Source organism: Uloborus diversus, chromosome 3, assembly GCF_026930045.1.
Source record: "Uloborus diversus isolate 005 chromosome 3, Udiv.v.3.1, whole genome shotgun sequence".
Classification (NCBI taxonomy): domain Eukaryota; kingdom Metazoa; phylum Arthropoda; class Arachnida; order Araneae; family Uloboridae; genus Uloborus; species Uloborus diversus.
In genome coordinates, this window is record NC_072733.1 from 188,553,883 (window position 1) to 188,575,403 (window position 21,521).

A 21,521-nucleotide genomic window follows, 5' to 3' on the forward strand; every position below is an offset into this window, starting at 1 on the left:
TTACACTAATGTCACTCATGCTACAATTAATAATTCAAAAGTTGTCCAACAAAAGTGAGATAAAAATCTAACCCCCTCCCCTTTTCCGCAGACACACTAATATTTTGAATTTTTATATATTATACATGGTTGCACTGCAATTCTATGGTTAGTTTTTTAGTCAGACTTATTACTTCACAAAATTTATAAAATGTTAAAAAGTACATTGTAAAACAGGTAGAATAGTCTTAAGAAAATGTGGTATTTTCGTTTAAACAAACTAAAATTATAAAAAAGTACTACTAGCATTTTAAAAAAATTAGTAATTTCAAATTAAATAATAAATGACAAATTAAGGTAAAACACCAGTAGTGGCCTGTGCTTAAGTAGTGGCCACTTCAAGGTTTACGTTTCAAAAATTGTATTCCAGATCTCCCAATGGATTCAAAAGTGCATTCAACGTGCAGGAGGTGTTACCTCCTTCACTTTTGAATCCATTGGGAAACCTAGAATTCTATTTTTTCAAATTTAAACCTTGAAGTGGCCACTATTGGTGTGTTTACCTTACGTTCGTGCATAACAGCATTAGTTGTTTCCTTCATATGTCGCATTTAAAATGAAAGAACGGTGAAATATATTACGAGCTCGAAGGCACCTTACGAAAAGAACGCTCTTCCTTGATAATAGTTAGCAAATAATATTAGGAAATCAATATTCATCAAATAGAAACCAAGATCATATTTACTCGTAAAAATCCGACATAGCTTGAAAAAAAAAGAAAGAAAGAACGTTAACGAGGTCAATAGATATTAATGTTGTTTTTTAAACAGCCGTTGTCCAATAGACGCAGCCTTAACGTATATATGGTTTGAAAACATAAAAAAGGTTGCTGATTTATAATGTTTTCATAACATGAAAAAATAATTTAAAAGTTTAGTGTAGTATACCCGTGCTAGGTACGCCACTGATTACCCTACTTCAATCATGCCCAGATCTTTTTCACTTTTGTTATTCTTTCTAAGCGATAGAAACAGAGAACGAAATATTATAGTCCTTATGATATAACAGAAAAAGAGATCAGTATAGACACTATCACTCAAATTACTGCTAGACTGCTAACAAAATCGCTCCACATGTATCGACTCAAGTTATGAATAAAATCTTTCTATGCATCTATTTTTGATTTTTAAATCTGAATCTCATAAAAGAAAGTTTTCAAATTCATGGGTCATGGACTTCATGCATAATCTTGTTTTGATTTTCTTTTATACAGAAAATTTTTGCAACCCAGATAAGTCCCTCTCTGTCCGGGTTTGGTATTCAGATATCTCGCGGACTTGATATTGATGGTAACAATTATCCAGGTATGATGAACTTTGTTTCATTGTTTTTCGATTTATACACACACGCGCATATATACATACTTAAACACATGCACACGTACATACACTGAGGAGGAACGGAACTGTGGGGAAAAAAAACGGAAAACAATTTTTCCTTGACTAAAATGTAGGAAGTTAGTCAATGGAACCTTAGTTTTTTCAGTTTTTCAGAATTGTTTGCCGTCATTTTGCAAGGGATTAGTAAAAGTCTGTGTATAGTTTGAAGAGAGATCATGAACCATTTTCCTTGGAAAACATTGATAGCTGTAACTAATGATGGTGGATATGGTAGCCATGCTCGAAGCTTCGACAATTGGGGGAATAAATCTTGAACAGTGGGAAGAGTTAAATCTCACATAATGAGCTCGTAGTTGTGATGTAATCTTGAAGGGTAATAATGGTTTTCCAAAAAAAGAAAAACTAAAGGTTGTCTTTACTATAACCAAATCCCTTTTAGTGTTTACTTTGTTTGATTGCAAATCCAGATGCTGCTCTTACGATGGTGTTCTGCTTTCTACAGACATAAATTTAGCCAAAAGCTGGAAAATTGCTGATTCATCTGACAATTGCCTTCACTCTGTTAATCTACATCCCATGTTTCATGACTGAATCTATGGCACTCCTCTTTCCCACAGCAGTGGGGCACTACAACAACATAATTTAGGCTAATTTTGACCCGTTTTTCCTCTTTGTAGTAAGAATAGCATTGAGTAATGTATTTAAAATCTTTACTTTTAGAGCTCTCCACTTACTGTTTCTGGGCTGATACATCTTCAGATAATTGTACTGAGATTAGTCGTTTCTTTTATTGCTATAAGCGTTTTAATAAAATGAAAATATTTTATGCTTCATTGAAACGCTCCTCAATATTCTGATAGCTCTGGCACTCAACGCTAGGCTTGTCAGACGTCCCGGTTTTCAGACAAAATTCCGGTGTCCCGCCCGGTTTACTTCACGTCCCGAAAAATGATTTATTTGGCTATAGATGGCGAAAAAAGTTTTTAAATGAATTTTAGGGTAATTACTTTGTCCTTTGCAACACTAGCATGTAAAATTAGTATTAGGTTAGCTTCTGAAGATTTTTACAACAAAGTTAAAAGCAAAATAGTTCTAGCCAATGAAAAGTACATGTAAATAATATTCAAATTATTATTCCTCATTCAAAATGTTTCTTCTTATTTAAGTAACTCGTGAATATTATCATGTAGGAAATAAAATGTTTAAATTTATCTACGTGTGTCATGTAAATAACCTACCTCTGATTTTTTTCATAATTATCCATTCATTCATAGCATCGAGAAGGAAGACGTGCCCACTTAAGGCGCGCTGCACAAAAAACTAGCCAAGGGAGTGTACCCCAGATATCTTGCAAGCTTACTAAACACACATTTTATCGACGCCAGTTTTTTCTCTCCTCTTACCAGATGCAATTATACAGTGGTGGTCAGAATTATATGAACTCACAGAAAATTGCACGGTTAAAAAAAATATATATTTCTGAAATAATTCTGTGAAATTTATACAAAAAATGCTTTTTTATGCTAGAAATCATTGTAAAATGCAGAACATTTCAAAATACAAAATATAATTGTTTTACCGTGATTAATACAAAATGTCATTGATAAAACTGGACAAAATTATAAGGACAACTAGCATTTTGCCCTGAAAACCCCCTAGTAATCAAATATATCCCCCTTTTTTCAGTCACTTTCATCAGTCTTGATGTCATGAAAGTTGAAGAACATTCTTGGAATTTTTTTATCCTGGCTTTTTCTTTGAAGAAAACAAGTTCTTGCTTGTTTCGGTATTGAATACCATTTTTTTCATACTTCTGGTGCCAGAATGCCTAACAAAATTTCCATTAAACTTAGATCGAGCCTTTTGTCTGTGTCAGTGCAGTAATTTCACAAAATAAGCACAAAGAAATCATTTTGAGGTTTGAGAAACATGTAATTAGACATTTTCGTACTGGAACAAATTGCTTAAACTCTGTAATTAACGGTGTTTTTTGTTTGAAAAAATATTACTCAGTACATCAACATTTTTCTCAGAATTTATTCAGCCCTGTACAAAAAATATTGGAATAGTTTACGTCCGTTTCTAAACTTCTTTAGAGCATTACTGAGCCGCCTTCAAATGCACGCTTTGATGTTCGTTTTTTCCTTCACAGAGATCGTACCAAAAGTAACAAAACCATCTAGTCCATCGTAATTAAACTTTTTCTCATTAGAAAAGATTATTCTCCGTCTTTTTATCCATACCAGTGCATTTTTGGCAAGTTCAACCCTTGGTCTCTTATGAACTTTTTGAAGAGTCGGTTGAGACATCAGTTTCACATCATGAAACTTTTTCTCTTTTTGTAAAACATGTTGAACGGTTAGAGAACTGCATCGTGACGAGTTTCCATCTATATCTCATGACGTTTGATTTTTGGAGCAAGCTCGTCTCTCTCTCTCTCTCTCTTATTATCATGTGTTTCACACGTACAGAAACAGAGGATTTCCTACCTGTTCGTCTTTGAGGTCTTTATTTGCCGAGATTTTTGATAAACTCTAAGTGACCAATCTTTGTCTATCCAGATTTCTTGTTCTTTGACGTACAGTGAGTCGTGAAATTTTTCAATCAACCATTTTCTTTTTCTCAAATTCTTTAAGTTTAGTACCTAGCGGTATGACTGCAAAAATAGAATGTGACGCACCCAATCGTTTACAAAGCATTTATATCGTTATGTATTACAGTGTGCAGAACAAAAAACAAGACAATTTTGCTTTTTATAACACATAAATCTAATTGTTCTAATGATTTTGTCCATATTACAAGGATGTCTAAATTCAAACTTCATTCTATGAATGCGAAATTCCTATATATTTCCAATAAAAGTAACTAAAAATGTTTCTTTTACCATTAGTTTCCAGTCATAAAATTTGCATAACTTTTCGACTAAATACAGTAAAGATTTTGGGGATTTTTCTTTTGTCCTTATAATTTTGGTTACCTCTTTATGGTTCAATGCTATGCTATACATCAAATACTTCTACTATTTCAGTTGTAGAAACAGCAGCGGGGAAGGCTTCCAGCATTTATTGGCATTCAATCAATTCTGACACGATTTACTTGAAATTGTACATAATGCTTTCTTGACAAGAATTATATGCAAGTCATAGAAAAATTACGAAGCTGGTTTTAGAAAACGTATAAATCAAGAAAAGCTTTTTATTTATTTATTTATTTATTTTTATTTTTACTTTTTTTTTTTTTTTGCAAAATCAATCTATCCATCCCTTTGATTTACATACATTTCATACATATTTACATTTACAGAACCGGATTTGCGTTTTAATATTCAAATAAAATTAAATGTTTTTATGTTCAATTTAATTTGTAATTTACTTTTTCTAATCATAGATATACTGGTAGGAGCTTATACTTCATCAGAAGCTGTATTGTTCAGGTATTATAATTTCCATGCATTTGATATTCTTTACAGCTATAATTTAAGATTTTTTTTCTTTAAAACATTAAAGATATAAAACCAAAGGAATTTAGTTATTTTATGTATTTATTTTACTTCACAATCATTTTTGAATCCCAGCATTTAATAGATTCATATTTTTCATTTAAAGCTAAAGTCCTCTTCCAGGTATTATTACTTAAATACATAAATATTTAATGCAATAGCACCATACGTCCTTGCTCAAATGCAAGTGCAGAAGGGAGAATTTCTAAAGAATATTTTTAAAAATTCTTACTATAATTTTAGGGGCATATTCCTCATTCGGGATTTTGCAACTTTTTAAAAAATAATTTATTAAAAAGTTATTTTCATATTTATAGCAATTGAGTCTACATAAGATGGTTTTTCATAAAATTTTGCCAATGACTCTCCATTTTTATTTCTGTTTTGTTTCAAATAAAACAAAAAACAGCCTCTTGATCTTAGGGTTCATTATAGGCGACCTTCCCCTTTATACTGTAGGGGAATGTGTGGTAAAGAGAACTATCGGGGCAAAGTGAAATTGTGAAATATTTACTCTGTTTCTCGCATCACCTATCTAGTAAAATGTTTACTTTGTAGTAACACATGTAGTCTATTCCAGTCAAGAAAAAGATCCCTCTGAAAATCAAAAAATATGATAATACAAGCAATTTTCGAATATTGATTCGCATATTGTAATATTTTGTTGTAAGTCAAAAAATATTTTTGGTAATATTTAACAGGGCTGTGGAGTCGGAGTCGGAGTCGAAGAGTCGGAGTCGGACTAATTTTGGGGTAAAGGAGTCGGAGTCGGAGTCGTTAGAAAACATGTCGACTCCGACTCCGGGCTTCTTTTTGTCTTTCATTTTTATTGACTCTTATTGCATTTTTTAAAAACTGACTACTAGCAATTGGTTCGATTACATGTATAAAAAGTTACTAATTAAAAAAAATAACTGCTACAATGGCAATCAGCTAGCTTGAGTGCTTATCGAACTTTCTGTAGCCGTCCCCTAGTTTGCTTGCTTTTTAACTTAACTAATATATAGCAACTGTCAGCAAACAGTTTTATCGCCTAACATTTTCAAGTAATCAATTTCAAATAAAAATAAAAATATAGTGTTTTGTTCGATCTCAGTTATAAAATAGTAAAAGGGACGTAACAATTTAGTAAGTCGGGGCCCGTACCTCAGGTGGAAACTTTTGAGAGTGATCGACAAATTCAAATAAGTTCTTGCATGAAAACACGAATACAAAAGATCCGATGAAATAATCTAATGTTTTTTTTCTTTATTAAGACTATTTCTATAAGTTTGGTTCTCACTAAAAAATTTGGAGCAAAATAAGTATAAATGATTTCTTGATTACAATACTAAATAATTGCAGTTAATCTTAAAATCTTCACATTAAGGTTAATTCTAAAGCAGCCAATAAAATTGAAATTAAAAATTTAGCGAAGAAGAAATATAGGTATAGTAAAAACTATTCGTATAAATCTGTATACCGCCGCATTTTGTGTAAAATTTGCTCCTGACGTATATGTGCCCTATTTTCGTTGAAATTTTATTGATGAAATATAATTTAAAATATAATTGGGAGAATTTTCAGAATTAAAGTATTTATACCTTTTATAAACTCTGAAATTAACTTTAGGTGTCACCTACCACATGGGTGTCACCCGGGGCAAACCACACCCTCTCAAGAACTTGGACTTAGGAAAAAAAAAGCTTTTTTCCTCTCAAATTACAGCTTTCAAAAATTGAAAACACACGATTTGATCAATATCTATTTGTTAAATATTAAAGGGGGCAAGGTAATCCTTTTCAATTTTTTAAAAGGAATTTTTAAGTCATTTCATTTTTAAACTCGTAACTGTTGGAAAATTTGATTTTTAAATTGAATTTCTAACTTTGTATGCATCTTGGGTTTACAAAAAAAATGAGAAATTTTCATAAAAAGGAATTAATATTTTAATCTCTGTTTAAAGGTTTCCCCCCTTCTCCTGAAGGTAGAGAAGGAATTGAAAAATACAATTAAAAAAATCCGGAGTCGGAGTCGGAGTTGGAGTCGGAGTCGGGCGTTTCAAAATCCAGGAGTCGGGGTCGGAGTCGGCCATTTTCCTTCCGACTCCGCAGCCCTGATATTTAATGATAAAGTTCTTGTTATTAACATTTGAGATATTAATTCAGACATACTAATATTCAGTGCAGTATTTGTTTGATTAATATTAAGCTTATTTGTATTGTAAATGCTTTGTACAATTAGACATGTCCATGCGGGGCAAAGTGGATGGGGTAAACTGAAACAGTTCATATTTGCTTGTTCAGTCTTTTATCAAATCACTTACGTATTCATTTATCAATTATTTCATTTACAAAACTTCATCTAATAATTCCAGTATTACTCATTCATTCACTTAATCTTTTTATTAATTTGCTATTTTTTTCACTCATTATTCTTTCATTTTCTTTTTATTTATTCATTCATTCTTTTATTTATCCGTGTATTTGATCAAAAATTTGTTTAATGATCGAATAAAAAACATTTCATAAGGAAAAAAAATAATTTTTCACTTTGCCTCATGGAAAAAAATGCAACAACTTTTTTTTAATGCACAAACTTACTGCCAAAAAATAAAAGGTTATGTTTCAATGCAAGTTTTATTGTAAAATGTATTGTTCTTTCTTTATCTACTGTAATTTTCAGGACAAATTTCCAATTTGTTCATCTTGAAAAAAGTTATCTAAACTATTTCACACTTTCCCCACATTCCCCTATATGGGCTAAACAAATGTAAAAAAAAAATATTGTTGCAGAGGGGACATTTCAAACATTTTACTGTGATTTGGCCTTCTTCAGCTGTGTGGTATAATAGCATTTTTATGAATTCTTTTTGTTAGAGAATGTTTGTTAAAAAATTTGAAGAAATTTGAAGAAAAAAACAAGCATCTTGAAAAAACAATCATGAGTAATGATTTTAAAGTAAATGTATCCTTGTTTTCTTTGCATTCAACTATTTGTAATTTTAAGAAGCTCTGATAATGTAAAATAATACCATGCATAACCGATTAATATATGTAATCTTAAAACAACAACAGAAAACTTCAACAAAAAAGCTCATTTATGTCTTGTTCACATTCACAGTACTGATGTTTTATTTTCAGAGCTCAGCCTGTTATTAATATTTTTCCGAAAATTTCTTTTGATCCAAAACAAATAAATACTAACATCAACGCTTGCGAGTACAAAGGAGAAAGAGTTTCTTGTTTAAACGTCACAATCTGCCTGAAATACAGAGGAAAAGACGTTCCACAAACGTTAGGTATTTACTTTTGTAATGTGTCTGTCCTGATTTAGAATTAAATTACCACTTTATTATCTTAGTAGACTTGAATGCATAGCATTTAGCATTTATGTATCTATTTCAGTTCCTTAATTATTCTGTGCTTTACTTGTTTTTATATATATACACAGGCATGGACGTAGCCAGGATTTCCATCAGGGAGGTGCAAGCATAGGTGCAACAAGATAGTGGTTAACCCCCCCCCCCCCCACCCCACCCCCCCAGTGCTGACCTCGGAAATTGCTTGAAACAATAGTTCTCCTCTTCCCTTTAAAAATTTTTAAATGCTTTTTTTTGGTCAGATGACAGCAAAAAAGCGGTTACGTCGCTCTCCCTCGGAAATTTTTCGGAGTTGAAGTCCTAAAATTTCAATTTAAAATTTTCTTTGCAAACATTTAGAAAGAGCGTGGGAGTCAGAGGTTCTCTTCTAGAGAGGGATAGATTTCCCTCCTTCTCCCATCTGGCTACGCCCATGTATACAGGAATGTAAAATCACAGCATGCTACCATTTTTCGAAGGCGACGAGCTATAAATTATAAATAAAGCTTTCAGTGAAAAAAAAAATGGTTTTCTTTTCAGGCCTTAAAAGCAAGGAAGAAAGATAATGACTTTTTAGGGATTTTAATCACTATAAAAACCCTGAATTCGGCGTTTCCCACCCTTTTCTTATGATTGAGCTTTTACTGCTATTAAAAAGTCTTCAATTAAGGACAATATTATGAGTCAGAATATGCGAGTATCTATTTGTTTAGTGTTAAGTTAAAGTGAGTAAGCTAAAATCAGGATAATATCGAGGTTTTTGATTTCTGATCCGGCAAAAAACATTTCGGAAATTCCCCCCTCCCCCCCCTAAATTTGAGCCTTGATTTTTGTACTGAATTTCTCGACAAACATGCTAATACATATCGTGATTATTTCAATTTAAGAGCATAAAATTTTTAAATCTCTAATCAAAGTAAGTGTTTGATGTATGTCTGCCATGTCGTAAAAATTTTGGTGATCCGAAACTCGGCATATTTTTGATGCCCAAAACTGGTGTTGGTCCCATTGCTGCCCGATTTCGGGATCTATTCTGTACTTACTTTTAACTATACAGTAAAAAATCTATAAATAAAAGTTATATTTTATTTTTCCTTTTTTTCCGAAAAACATCGGCATTTAGATGTTTTTCAAGGCCGATGGGCCGATGTTTTTTCTAAGTTAGCATCGGCTGCCGATGCCGATGGCTTAATTTTTAAACCATCGGCCTGGCCGATGCATCGGTCGAGCCTTACTTGTTTGCACATCATTTATTGTCTCTCTTTTTATAGGTATTTCTCTTGAAATAAACAGCGCCTTCCATGGCTTAAAATACAGCACCGACAAAATTTTGATCTTCAAAAACAGCAACTGGAACTGTAGTTTAATTTTAAAAAAAGGCACTTTCCAAAAATAAATTAGTTATTCTCTGAATTCGTTATTGAAAGAATTCGTAGTCAAGAAAATTAATCTCTTGTTTCATTTCCAACAAATCCTCCCCCACCACCCTTAACTGCTGGTTTTTGCTCTCTCTCTCTCTCATTTCTATCCGTTTGACAAACACAGCATTAGCCATTATTAGTTTTAAATTAGATTGACGCTTCAGTTCAATAACCATCTTCTTCGATGACAAGTTTTAAAATAGAACTCATTTTGGAATGACTCATGTTTTGCAATACAAGAACTTGAGATTCAAATAGAAAATTTTTAGCTTGCTCACGAAAATAACTTTTTCCAATTCTTGGATATTCAAGAAGTTTTTTTTCTAAAAGGAAAAAAAAATGTTTGATCGGCTTTATATATATACAGGGTGTCTCAGTTTAATGTTTCAGAGCTCTTAAGAGGGGTAGGGTGCATTCTGACGACTTGAAATCATAGAACAGTGAGGGGTCAGAAATGCTTTCCTAAAGCGGTGATGTGCACAGAAGCGCCATAAAGAAAAGAGACCGTAAATGAAAAATCATTTTAATCATACATTTAAAAAAAAAAGCAAATGGTACATGGGTCTAAGTAAATGTTCGAAGTTTTTTCAATTGGTTACAATGCACACCTCACATCTTTGCGCATGGAACTCCAAACAGTCTGAGAGATATGGGTGAGTATACAGTAAGTGAATTTTTTGCGTTTCCAAAGCAAAAATTTCTGTTTAGTTTAAAATTCATTATTTCACTAGTTTTCGTTATTTTTGTACTTCCAAAGATGAAGGTCAGATGATGTTTGAACTTTTTTGAGTTATATTAGCACCAGGGGAAAATATGCTTTCAGGGGCAACAATATTCACCTTAAAACTGCCAGAGGAGTGACTTAAGAGAAAAGTGACAAATTCACATATAACCTATAAACAAAAACTCACACGTTCTTTTTGCCAGAACTTAAACGTAATCCGTGATGCATACACACAATAAATATTGCATTCTACAAACGTACAGTTAAGTAACGATAACATTTAAATATATACATTTACCAGAGGAAATACTGAAACGACGGCGCAAGCACCCATTGTAGCAGCGCAAAGAGAATTGATACAATATTATTTGAATTTTGCTCAACCCCATTAGCTTTCTTTTAACTTTAGTCTGTACTACGCTGGTTATTTGAAGGACATCTTTTAGCAATTTTATTGCTAAATTAGAATCTTTTAATTTCGCCAGATGAGGGTGACATAATTATTATGTCACGTGAAAATGAATAATTTTTTGTATGTTAATAAATATTTTTACAATGTTTTATGATAAAGTATTTATTGATATTTACTTAAGTGTATAATTATGATTAAAAAAAAGTGCCAGGTTATTTAAAGAAGAATGTTGAACGTGTTTAAATGAAAAGTATAAAAAAGACAAACCAAACCCAATTTCTAACAACATTTATAACTATTTTCCGCTATAAATGCTTAAATGAAACAGTTAGCAAGAATTGACTGTGTGGACCAAATGCAAGACAATATTGTTTATTAATTAAGCATACAATAACAATAATGCAATCAGTTTAACCTAAAAGTTTTCTATGCGCCATTGGAATTCAAATACAGTCGACTCCCGCTACAACGCGATCCGACTTACGCGAAATAGCTATAACACGATTTTTTCCCTTGTAAAGAATTTTAGATCTAACGTGAATTCCTCGCCCGCAACACGAAAATTTTCGGAAAGGAATTGCGGTGTGTAAGTATCGGTTTTGTTATTGGCTACTATATATATATATATATACATATATATATATATATTTTTTTTTTTTCGTGAATGCACCTTTATCCTTTTAGCATCACTGAGAGCGGAAGTTCCCTCATCGTACAAGTCTGAACATCGCTTATACAAATACTCCTCCTTTTCCATTATTTTTTTTCATTCTAAATGTGAATGTTGATGAAATATTGGTACCTAAGAGCGCTAGTTCATCTAAAGTTTGTGAAGATAAAAGAAAAAGAGAAGGTTTCTAACAATTAAAGAAAAGCTAAAGGTTACGCTAAAGGCATGAACAATTATAAAATGCGTTGAAGGTAGTACGACAATTAGGTATGAGTGAATCTTCCATATGTACAATTAAAAGTTAAGAAGGAGGAAATCCGTAAAAGTTCAATGAGTACTATCTAAGGAAAATGCAAAAATTATGAAAATGGAAGCTGCTCTTGTATTGTGAATTTAAAATCCAGGAAGAGGGTGTGTTATCATTTAAAAAAAAAACCTAGTGAAGCAACTGAATTGTTTATCTAAAAATATATAAGAATAACGGTTTGATCACGCAGCATAAATTATCATCATCTTCGCTCTTTTAAGTTACAAATATCATTACTGGATATACTATACATTACAACTACAGTGCATTTGTTTTGTTTTTTTACTACATACTATGCGTACCGTACTGGTTTACTTTATATCTTTCTTTCCCATTGATTATTGATTTTGTGCATCGTAGCCGTATTTTGGCTTGAATAAAACTTTTTGTTCTCTTTTTAATACAAATAAAAATTCAGTTTTAAGTAAGAAACAGCAATTTACAGTTGAGAAATGATTTTTAACAGTTTTAGGTGGTATTTGCAAGTGTTTAAAATAATTGGATATATTTAAAAAAGTTTTTACACTTACCCTTCAACCACAACGCGAAATTTCGACTTACGCGAGTGGTCTTGTAACGCATCCCTCGCGTAAGTTGGGATTCATGTTCGCGTAAGTTGGGTAAGCATATATTCACCCATACATCAAATTTCTTGGGTAGGGACAGCATTTCCGACCCCACATTGCTGTATAATTTTCAGTCATCACGGTGCACCCTTCCCCTCTTAGGAGTCCTGAAATAGTTAACTGAAACATCCCTCGTATAACACGGTTAATTTGAAAACTGAATTGGTTAGTTGATCTTTTCACAATCGGTATAGAAAACATTCCACCCATAATTGACTTTAAAACATTGATGAAAAGAGTTGCTTGACTCGTGGATGAAAAATTCGTAATTTATTCTAAAAAAATATAGTTTCATAAGTTTTTTCTTTGATGAATTGGCTGTATAGTCATATCTTTTAATACAATTCCAAACCGTAAACGATAATAAAATGTTGCGTTTGTACACTTATTAACCGTGCTTTACAGAGATACACTTTTTACTGTATACCTCCCAAGAGAGAAGAGCCTGAAATTGAAACATCAAAGTTCTTCCAGTTTTTTTTTTTTCTAATAATCAACGGTTTTATCATTTCCACTTAACGTATCAATAAAATAACTCATGATGCGTACCGGGTACTATAGTTTTTAAGATATTACGAATCAATAGAAGTCAATTGTGCTTAAGTGCCCATTTACTGGTCAAGACTATGTTATATGTTCTGACAGGCGCGGGTTTTGTTTCATTGCTCTTTCTTTGTTCTTTTCAGAGTTCGAAAATAGAATTTTTGTAGATCACACAAAACAGAATCTCATGTCTCATAGGGGTTTTTTTCTACAAGATGGCCAAAGGACATCAGCTTTCAGTCATCGACTTAAGTTAAAGTTCGATGAAAATGTGTGCATTACGGAAGAAATGTTCCTTGACGTAAGTAGGAATGGAAGTCTCTTTAGCTAACGAAAAATTGTATTCATATTTATTTCGAAGTTTGGTCGTAATACTTTCATTAGCATTAAAATTATGTTGTACGAGTATTATGTGTGTCCAAATCATTTCTCGTCACCCTGTATAGTTCCAGAGTATCCACTGCTGAAACATTGTTTCTTTTGAGGAGGTTATGGTGAAAGTGGCATTTGAACAAAAGAGGAAGAATGTTGCAGCAGCTTTAAAGATGCAATGCAAATATGATAGGGAAATGAAAAATTAAAATTTGCATCTTCATTAAAGTCCTTCCTGTTTAGTTCATTAGACATTATTTCCCATTGCAGCGTGAGTCGAAACTCTTGGGCAAAGCTTTAAGTTGTGTCAAAGGGGTGAATAAGAAGTAAGAATCACTGCAAACCTATGCATTATCCCATCTCCCTCTACAATAAACACCCTAATAATTTAACTAAACACTTTTGTTCGGTAACATGAGTGTTTAGTTGAAATTCCCAGTTGGTAATATTGCCGCCCGTCAACCCACGAAGAGGTGTTAGGCGTTCCTTTATTTACATAGAGAGTGTCAAAATGAAAGTCGAAGAAGGAATGAGTGAACCTGTAGTTATAAGCTTCAATTGTATTTGTTTTATGTGTGTCTAAGTTATTTCTTGTTATCCTGTATAGTTCCAAAGCATCCACTGCTGAAAAATTGCTTCTTTTAAGGAAGTTATGATGAATGTCGCATTTGAACAAAAGAAAAATGTTGCGGCAGTTTTAAAGTTGCATAGTAAATATGATTGGGAAATAAAAATTTAAAATTTTGCTTCTTTTGTGGAAAAGAAGTAAGAGTCAATAGGAACATATAGTCGCAAACATATGAAGGGTACAGGGTAAAAACCCCCTCAGTCAGCTTTCACAAAGAAACAAAATAATGATGCAGTGTAGTGGTAGCTGAAGTACACTTTTCAAATATTCTATCATCTTTTGACAAAATTTCATAAGTCAGCTGAAATATTTGTTCGAAAATAGATGGTACTGGGGGGGGGGGGAAGCCCATTAGTCGAGCATTTAAATGCTTTTTTCTCAAAATTGGCTTTTTTTGACTGACGGGGTTTTTCCCTTGTATCCTTCATATGCATTATCCTGTACCCCTCTACAATGAAAAAAAACATCAGTAATCTGACTGAACACCTTTCATCAGTACCATGAGTGTTCAGAATAGAGAGAGCCCACCGTACTTTTCATTCATCCTCGGTCAGCTGACATTTTCAGTTGGTAATATTGCCGCCTATCAACTCACGAAGAGAAATTGGCCATTGCTTTATTTAGTCTCCTGTGATGTGTTCAGAGTAAACAAGAAATAAATGAACTTATAGTTATACCTTTCGCGAAATTAAAAAAACTGATAGTCAACTAACTGCACTTAAAGATTTTTCTCGCCGTGCCCGGATTTTTACAATGCTTAGTTTATTTTGCTGTAGTGCGGGTTTCTCAATGCATCGCTCTATCACTTTTAACAACGGTTTACACAAAATAATGTCAACTAGATTTTGACCATTTTTCCATGAAAAATTAATCATAACATTTCTTTTGCAACTGGAAACACGATTTCAATTATTTTTCACAGCTTCCTTTTTGTTCAGCAAACTTAAAAGTGTACGGGCAAAAAAAAAAAAAAGATTAATATGTATTTGTATTTTTGTAATCTTTTCATCGTATTAAATTTTTAATCAGAATCGCCACCCAATGTGAATGAAATCACACATTTCATGAAACAATTAGCGATGCAGTTTTCTTATCAGAGAATATAAAATACATATTAATTTTTTTTTTTTTGCCCGTGCACTTTTTAGTTTGCTGAACGAAAAGGGAGCTGTGAAAAATAATTGAAATCGTACTTCCAGTTGCAAAAGAAATGTTATGATTAATTTTCCATGGAAAAATGGTCAAAATCTAGTTTACATTATTTTGTGTAAACCGTTGTTAAAGGTGATAGAGCGATGTATTGAGAAACCCAATACACGACAGCAAATAAACTAAGCACTGTAGAAATCTGAGCACGGCGAGAAAAATCTTTAAATGCAGTTAGTTGACTTCCATTTTTTTTTTTTTTTTAATTTAGCGAAACGTATAACTATAAGTTCACTCATTTCTTGTTTACTCTGAACACTTTTTCAGGACACTAAATGAAGTGACGCCCAATACCTCTTCGAGAGTTGATAAGCGGCAATATTACTCAACTGAAAACGTGCAATTGCATTGAAATGGGCTTTGCCCAAGAGTTTAGATTCACCCTGTGTAGGGAAATAATGTTTAGGATAATGCATAGGTTTGCAGTGATTCTTGCTTCTTATCCTCCCCTTTGACACAACTTAAAGCTTTACCCAAGAGTTTAGACTCAGGCTGCAATGAGAAATAATGCCTAGTGAACTAAACAAGAGGGACTTTAATGAAGATGCAAATTTTAATTATTCATTTCTCTATCATATTTGCAATTCATCTTCAAAGCTGCTGCAACATTCTTCCTCTTTTATTGAAATGCCACTTTCATCATAACTTCCTCAAAAGAAGCAATATTTAAGCAGTGAATACTTTAGAACTATATAGGGTGACAAGAAATGATTTGGTACTCGTACAACATAATTTTAATGTTAATGAAAATATTATGACCGAAATTCGAAATTAATATGAATACATTTTTTCGTCCAATTTACAGGGTGATTACAATTCAAGTTACCCTGTTCAGCCCCCTCTAGTGACCACTCTACGCATCGGATTTCAATGAAACTGGGACTATAGGGCATAGGAATTAGGATTATGCAGTAAAAAAATTATTTCCAAAAAATAATTATTAAATAAAAACAAAAAACCCAACTGCGTAAAAACCAAAAAAACTAAATAGAAGAAAATATAAGCCCAGTAGTTTAGAATGTTTTTAAGTACTACTGAATAACTACACCATTGAAATAGTTTTATAATCGATAGAGGGAAAAAAGTGTTGTACCTCGGGACACTTTTCATATTTTAATTTTTAACGTCAATTATTTGAATCAAATTTAAAATCTAAAAGTCAGACTGTTCGAATATTAAATATTGCCAGCCATTTAAAGTAAGAGTTCCAAGCTGTCCCAAGGTACACCATCCTATTTTACCTTGGGACATTTGTACTATGGGAAAGTCTTCATGATTCAGGAAACAGCCGTATACTTGAACCAATTTTACACCAAAAAACAAAAAAAAAAAATTTTTTTTCATGGTAATGAATTAAATCATCATTAATGAATAATAATTTATGAATGATGAATTATGAATTAACATTAAATGAATTTAAAAGGCTACATAAGATTAGAACATTGTTCCATGTTCCTAAACATATCTTAGTTATTAAGAATCGTGCATATGTTGTATCTTGGAACGTGTCCTAAGGAGTGGCGTAGCTAGGGTGGGGCGGAGGGAGCGGTCCGCCCTGGGTGGCACTTTTTGGGAGAACGGCAATTTGACACTTTTTCTGTGAAAAAAAAAAATAAAAAAAGGTATCATACTTTTAATCTGCTCCTGGAGGTTTAAAAAAATCATTTCTTTCCTTTTCCAAAAACAACAGATTAAGGGAGAGGCAGTGCACAGTGGAGAGACACTTTTTTTTTCTTCAGTAGAGGGATGAAATTTTGTAACTTTTCGTAATTAGATGAAGTTAATGCTTGATTTTAAAAAAGTTTTCTGATATTTCTCGATAAATCAAAATATACAGTTTTTTTAAGGAAAGTTACTTCGAGAGTAAGAAATGGAGCTGGAGAGCATTCAAGGGTGGTTTTGGGGGTGAAAACCCCCTCTGAAGGCCAGAAATTTTGAGAATCCTTCTCCAAAATATTTTCTCGATACGCCACTCGGGAGGGTGCTGTAATGGTTGACTTAACAGTGTAACAGTGACACAACTAAATAGGAAACAAATAATATCAAATTATTGTCTTCTAAACTGTTTTGAGGCACAAGTTTCTTATCTTGAAAACGTGGGAATGTTTACCCTTTTTTTTTTTTTTTTTTTTTTTTGAGTGTTCTTTCTGCTTGCAAATGAAAAATATACTTGAAAAAATCACTTTTTCACCTAGCGTTTCCAAATATTGCCTGTAACTGAATTTTTAGGTCTTCAATTTTGAAACATTTCCCAGGTATAGCACTCGAGAGCTTCGGTCCCCTCGTCCCAATTTCTAGTGTCCCAATATATAGCTTAAACTGCATTTTCAAGACTATAAATTAGAACATTTTCCGGAGGAGATCTGCCTATGATTCACCTTTAACTTCGCCAAATTTAGCCTAAAATGGCGTGCTTCACTAGTTCAATTTTCAAAAAAATCCCGGTAGAGAACCTCCTTTATCTAACGACACCAAAGATAACTTTAAAATTTCGTTTTTGTAACATCAATATCGAAAATTATTCTGTAACAGGCTTCACACATTTCCCTCCCCTAACGTTACCAAACATTGCCTATTTATGCATTTTAGGTCTTCTGTTCGTCTTATAATTTCTGAAGAAGAACACCCACCCTCTCTTCCAACGTCTTAGCATATAGACGAACTAAAATTAAGGTTTTAAAGCTTCAAACGTCAACAAATTTATAGAAACGCACTCAAAACGCCAATCCTTCTCATTACATGAACAAATAATATAAAATGCATTTTTAGGACTTCAATTTTTAAAAATTACCTCGCCATGCTGTTAAGAAAACTTTCTCTCTAACGTCACTTCCAAAGAAAAATTGCAATGGCGTTTTCAAAAGCTCAATTTCGAAAATTTCCAGGTGGAGATCCCTAAATCCTCCCAATCTTACCATTTCTAAAGATGACTTAATATTGCTTTTTAAAACTCAAATTCTGGAAATATTTCGGGTAGAGAGTACCCCCCCCCCCCCCCCAGAAACCCCTTTCCCTAGCGTCGTCACAGAGACAACTTATTACGTCTTTTTTAGAAATTTCGATGGAACAACCTCTTTTGTCACCCCCTAACGTCATCAAATAGATTTATGACTATTTCTTAAAGAAATGGTGGCAAACTGAGGAACCTTCCCGGGCGGCAGAAACTATAGCTACGCCACTGGTCCTAAGGTACAATATGTTTGGCTGTCCCAAGGTACAATCACCACGTGGTTTAAGAAAAACCGAAATGGTGGTCAATCTAGATGCACAATCATGATTTTCTCATAGCCAAAATATTTTAAAAACTTCTCTTTCAAAGCAAAATAAAATTCAGTTGATTATTTATACAAATACAGAAAATGAAATAAAAATAAAATTAGTATTTACATTGGAGTCATGAAATTTTCTTTCTTTCGCAAAATCGTCAATTTTACTCATTTGATGCTGATTATTACTATGGCACCATTTAGTGGTGAAGGTTAGTATTAGAGAATACAAAAAACATGGCTGCTACAAATAGATTCTTAGAAATTAGCAATGTTGTAAGGTTCAAACGTCCCGAGGTACAACACACTCCCATACACATAAGACAAATCATAAATTCAAAAGCAAAATAGAAGGATCAACAGTCGGGGCCGTTCCTTTTACACCAATAAAGGAACCCCGTAAAATTTGAATATGCCCCGACTGTTGATCCTTCTATTCTGCTTCTGAATTTATGATTTTTCTTATGGTGTGTGTGTCAAGAGTATAAAACTATTTTAATGGTGTAGTTATTCAGTAGTACTTAATAACATTCTAAACTACTCGGCTTACATTTTTTGAGCAATCACGATTGCTTATTGTTCTCATTTGACTGTCTTTGATGTTCCGTGCCTTTTTCAACCACCGCCACCTGCAGGCGCGGCTCCGTCCTCCGGTAGCCGCTCCTAGTCGGTGGCGTCCATGTCCTAGACACATGCACGCTCATACACATACGCACTCACACACATACACACACGCCAACGTGCATACACACAGGTCTACACACACACAAAAGCCTACACATACACAACTAATGCACACGTCTCCGTTCAACAGGAGGGTAGACTAGGAGGGACAAGAGCCGTGTCTAGAAACAAGTGAGTAGAGTAGTAACCAATGAGTAGGGTCCTGTCGCAACTCGTGATTGCGAAAAACATAATTTGAATTCAAAATTTAAGAATTCAAATTAATTTTTTTCGTCTTTTTTTTAGTTTTTACGCAGTCGGTTTTTTTTTTGTTTTTATTTAATATTTTTTTAGTGATTGAGTGTTGATAGATTAACATAATAAAAATAAATTATTAAATATTTGTAAGTGTTTGAGATTATTTGGTAGGATTGAAAAAAAAGACGTTATTATTTCACTTTATCAGTGGCGTAAGGAAGGGGATGGTGTTCAGGTCCAGATCCCTTGCTTGAAGCTCAAAATTAATTTATTCGTTCTATAATACCACTCCATAAAATTTACTATGCATGCTGTTTCCGCTGTTCACCATTTAGCGGACATACCTTAAAAAGATTTAAATTGCTCATCTCCAATTTTTCTGTTTTTCATATTGATTTTAGGAAGACAACCACTATAAATAGAATTGCTTGCAATCATTTTCAACTGACATTTGATTATGATCAATGAGCAGAAGAATTTAGATATTTAGGGAAAGAAACAGGAAGAGAGATTAAGAATTGATTTATTCTTTTGATTTACTAACCGCTCAAACACCTTTGAAACTTTGAGTTCATCTTCTGCTCCGAGTTGCTCCAAACCAAACTTATACATTTAAACTTATTTTACTCCGAAGCTGCATCGAAATTCTTTCGTAGCCAAGATTACGATTTCGTCTTTTTTTTTTTCTTTTTGATGCATCGATACATTTCCTTTTAGAGCAACTGAAGGTACTTCATCAGCGCCCCGTTTAGTAAATAATTGGTTTTAAAACAAGGAATCTATCCTGTGTAACAGACAATTGACAGGTTTGCAATAGGTTTTAATGTTGATTTTTCTTTTAAAAACATTAGTCCATATCGCTAAAATAATAAGATGCTAAGATGCACCTTTGTTGTACCAAATAAATGGAGTGGTTTGTTTCGATTTTATTAAATTAATTTTGAGCTGCACAACATGCTAATAGTTTGTTCTTATAAATATTTCTGTAAAATGTTCAAGCAATAAACTAAACTGCAAAGAAGAAAAAAAAAACTATTCCCTCTTCAGCTTTAAAAAATCACACCTGAAATTTTGGTCACGGTGGGAAATCCCACTGTTCTTTCTTTTCTAGTGTGAACCCTACTTAGTGTATACGTCAACGTACCGACAGCCCAGTTATTCCCTCTAGAGACTGCAGTTTCGTCCTTGTTTGGACTCATTGGTCTGGAACAGGGAATAACCGAGCTGGAGACTGGAGTTTTTACCATCAATTTACGAGTTGAACCGCACCATGTCTGCGGATTCATGGACGGATCCAGGGAGGGGGGCCATGGCCCCCTTCGAGAAAATTTCAAGAATAGTTAAAATCTCCCCCCTTTTTTTGAGCAAAACTGCAATAAATGTCTCTTATAATACATACAAAGTCTAACGATAAGAAAAACAATCAAAAGGGGGCAATGGCCACCCCGAAAAAGTTTCAAAAATAGTTAAAAACCTTTTTTAGAGCAAAATATGAAAAAAATCCTTATTATTCCTCGAAGTCTAACAAGAATATAAAAACAACACCGGGGAGCCTAAAACCATACTGAGGAAGTTTCAAGTATAGTTTTTTAAACCCTCTTTCCTAGCTTAAGGGGTCTAAGGACCCTTAACCTTCAAAATTTTCGACTTTCTGGAAAAAATATATGTTATGCATATTTTAATTCTGAACAATTTGAGACCTTATTTTTTACCATACGCCAAAACTTTTCAAGTTATTGTAAAAATGCGTAAACTTTCCCCTTAGAGATTTATGTTAACAGCAGCTGTTTAAGCCTCTTTTTCTCAGGTGCCGGTTTCTTCGGTTTTCTCGTTTTGCGCGCATGATATCTCAGAAAGTTTCTTATATATTTCCATAAAACTTTTCATACATGTTTGTCTGGTATATATTTATGATCTGAACCTAAATTTTAACCAAAAACGAAAGGTAATACTAAAATATATATATTTTTTTGCCCAAAATTTTGGAAATTTTTTATATGACTTGTAAAATTTCAAAAAATAAATAAATAATTTTAAAAAAATTAAGCAAATTTAGGTTCAGGTCATAAATATAAACCAGACAAACAAGTATGAAAAGTTTTATGGAAATATATAAGAAATTTTCAGAGATATCATGCGCGCAAAACGAGAAAACCGAAGAAACCGGCACCTGAGAAAAAGAGGCTTAAACAGCTGCTGTTAACATA

The 21,521-nt window shown here is 33.0% G+C and overlaps 1 protein-coding gene across 1 annotated transcript in view; it reads left to right on the plus strand.

Annotated features, from left to right (window-relative positions):
• Positions 1–21,521, plus strand: part of LOC129219094 (integrin alpha-IIb-like) — an 85,832-nt gene that overhangs the window by 34,660 nt on the left and 29,651 nt on the right. The window contains exons 4-7 of the mRNA XM_054853413.1: positions 1,253–1,343; positions 4,767–4,812; positions 8,001–8,158; positions 13,065–13,222. Of these exons, the coding sequence (XP_054709388.1) occupies positions 13,109–13,222 (114 nt within the window). The 5' untranslated portion in view covers positions 1,253–1,343; positions 4,767–4,812; positions 8,001–8,158; positions 13,065–13,108. The remainder of the gene's footprint in view (positions 1–1,252; positions 1,344–4,766; positions 4,813–8,000; positions 8,159–13,064; positions 13,223–21,521) is intronic.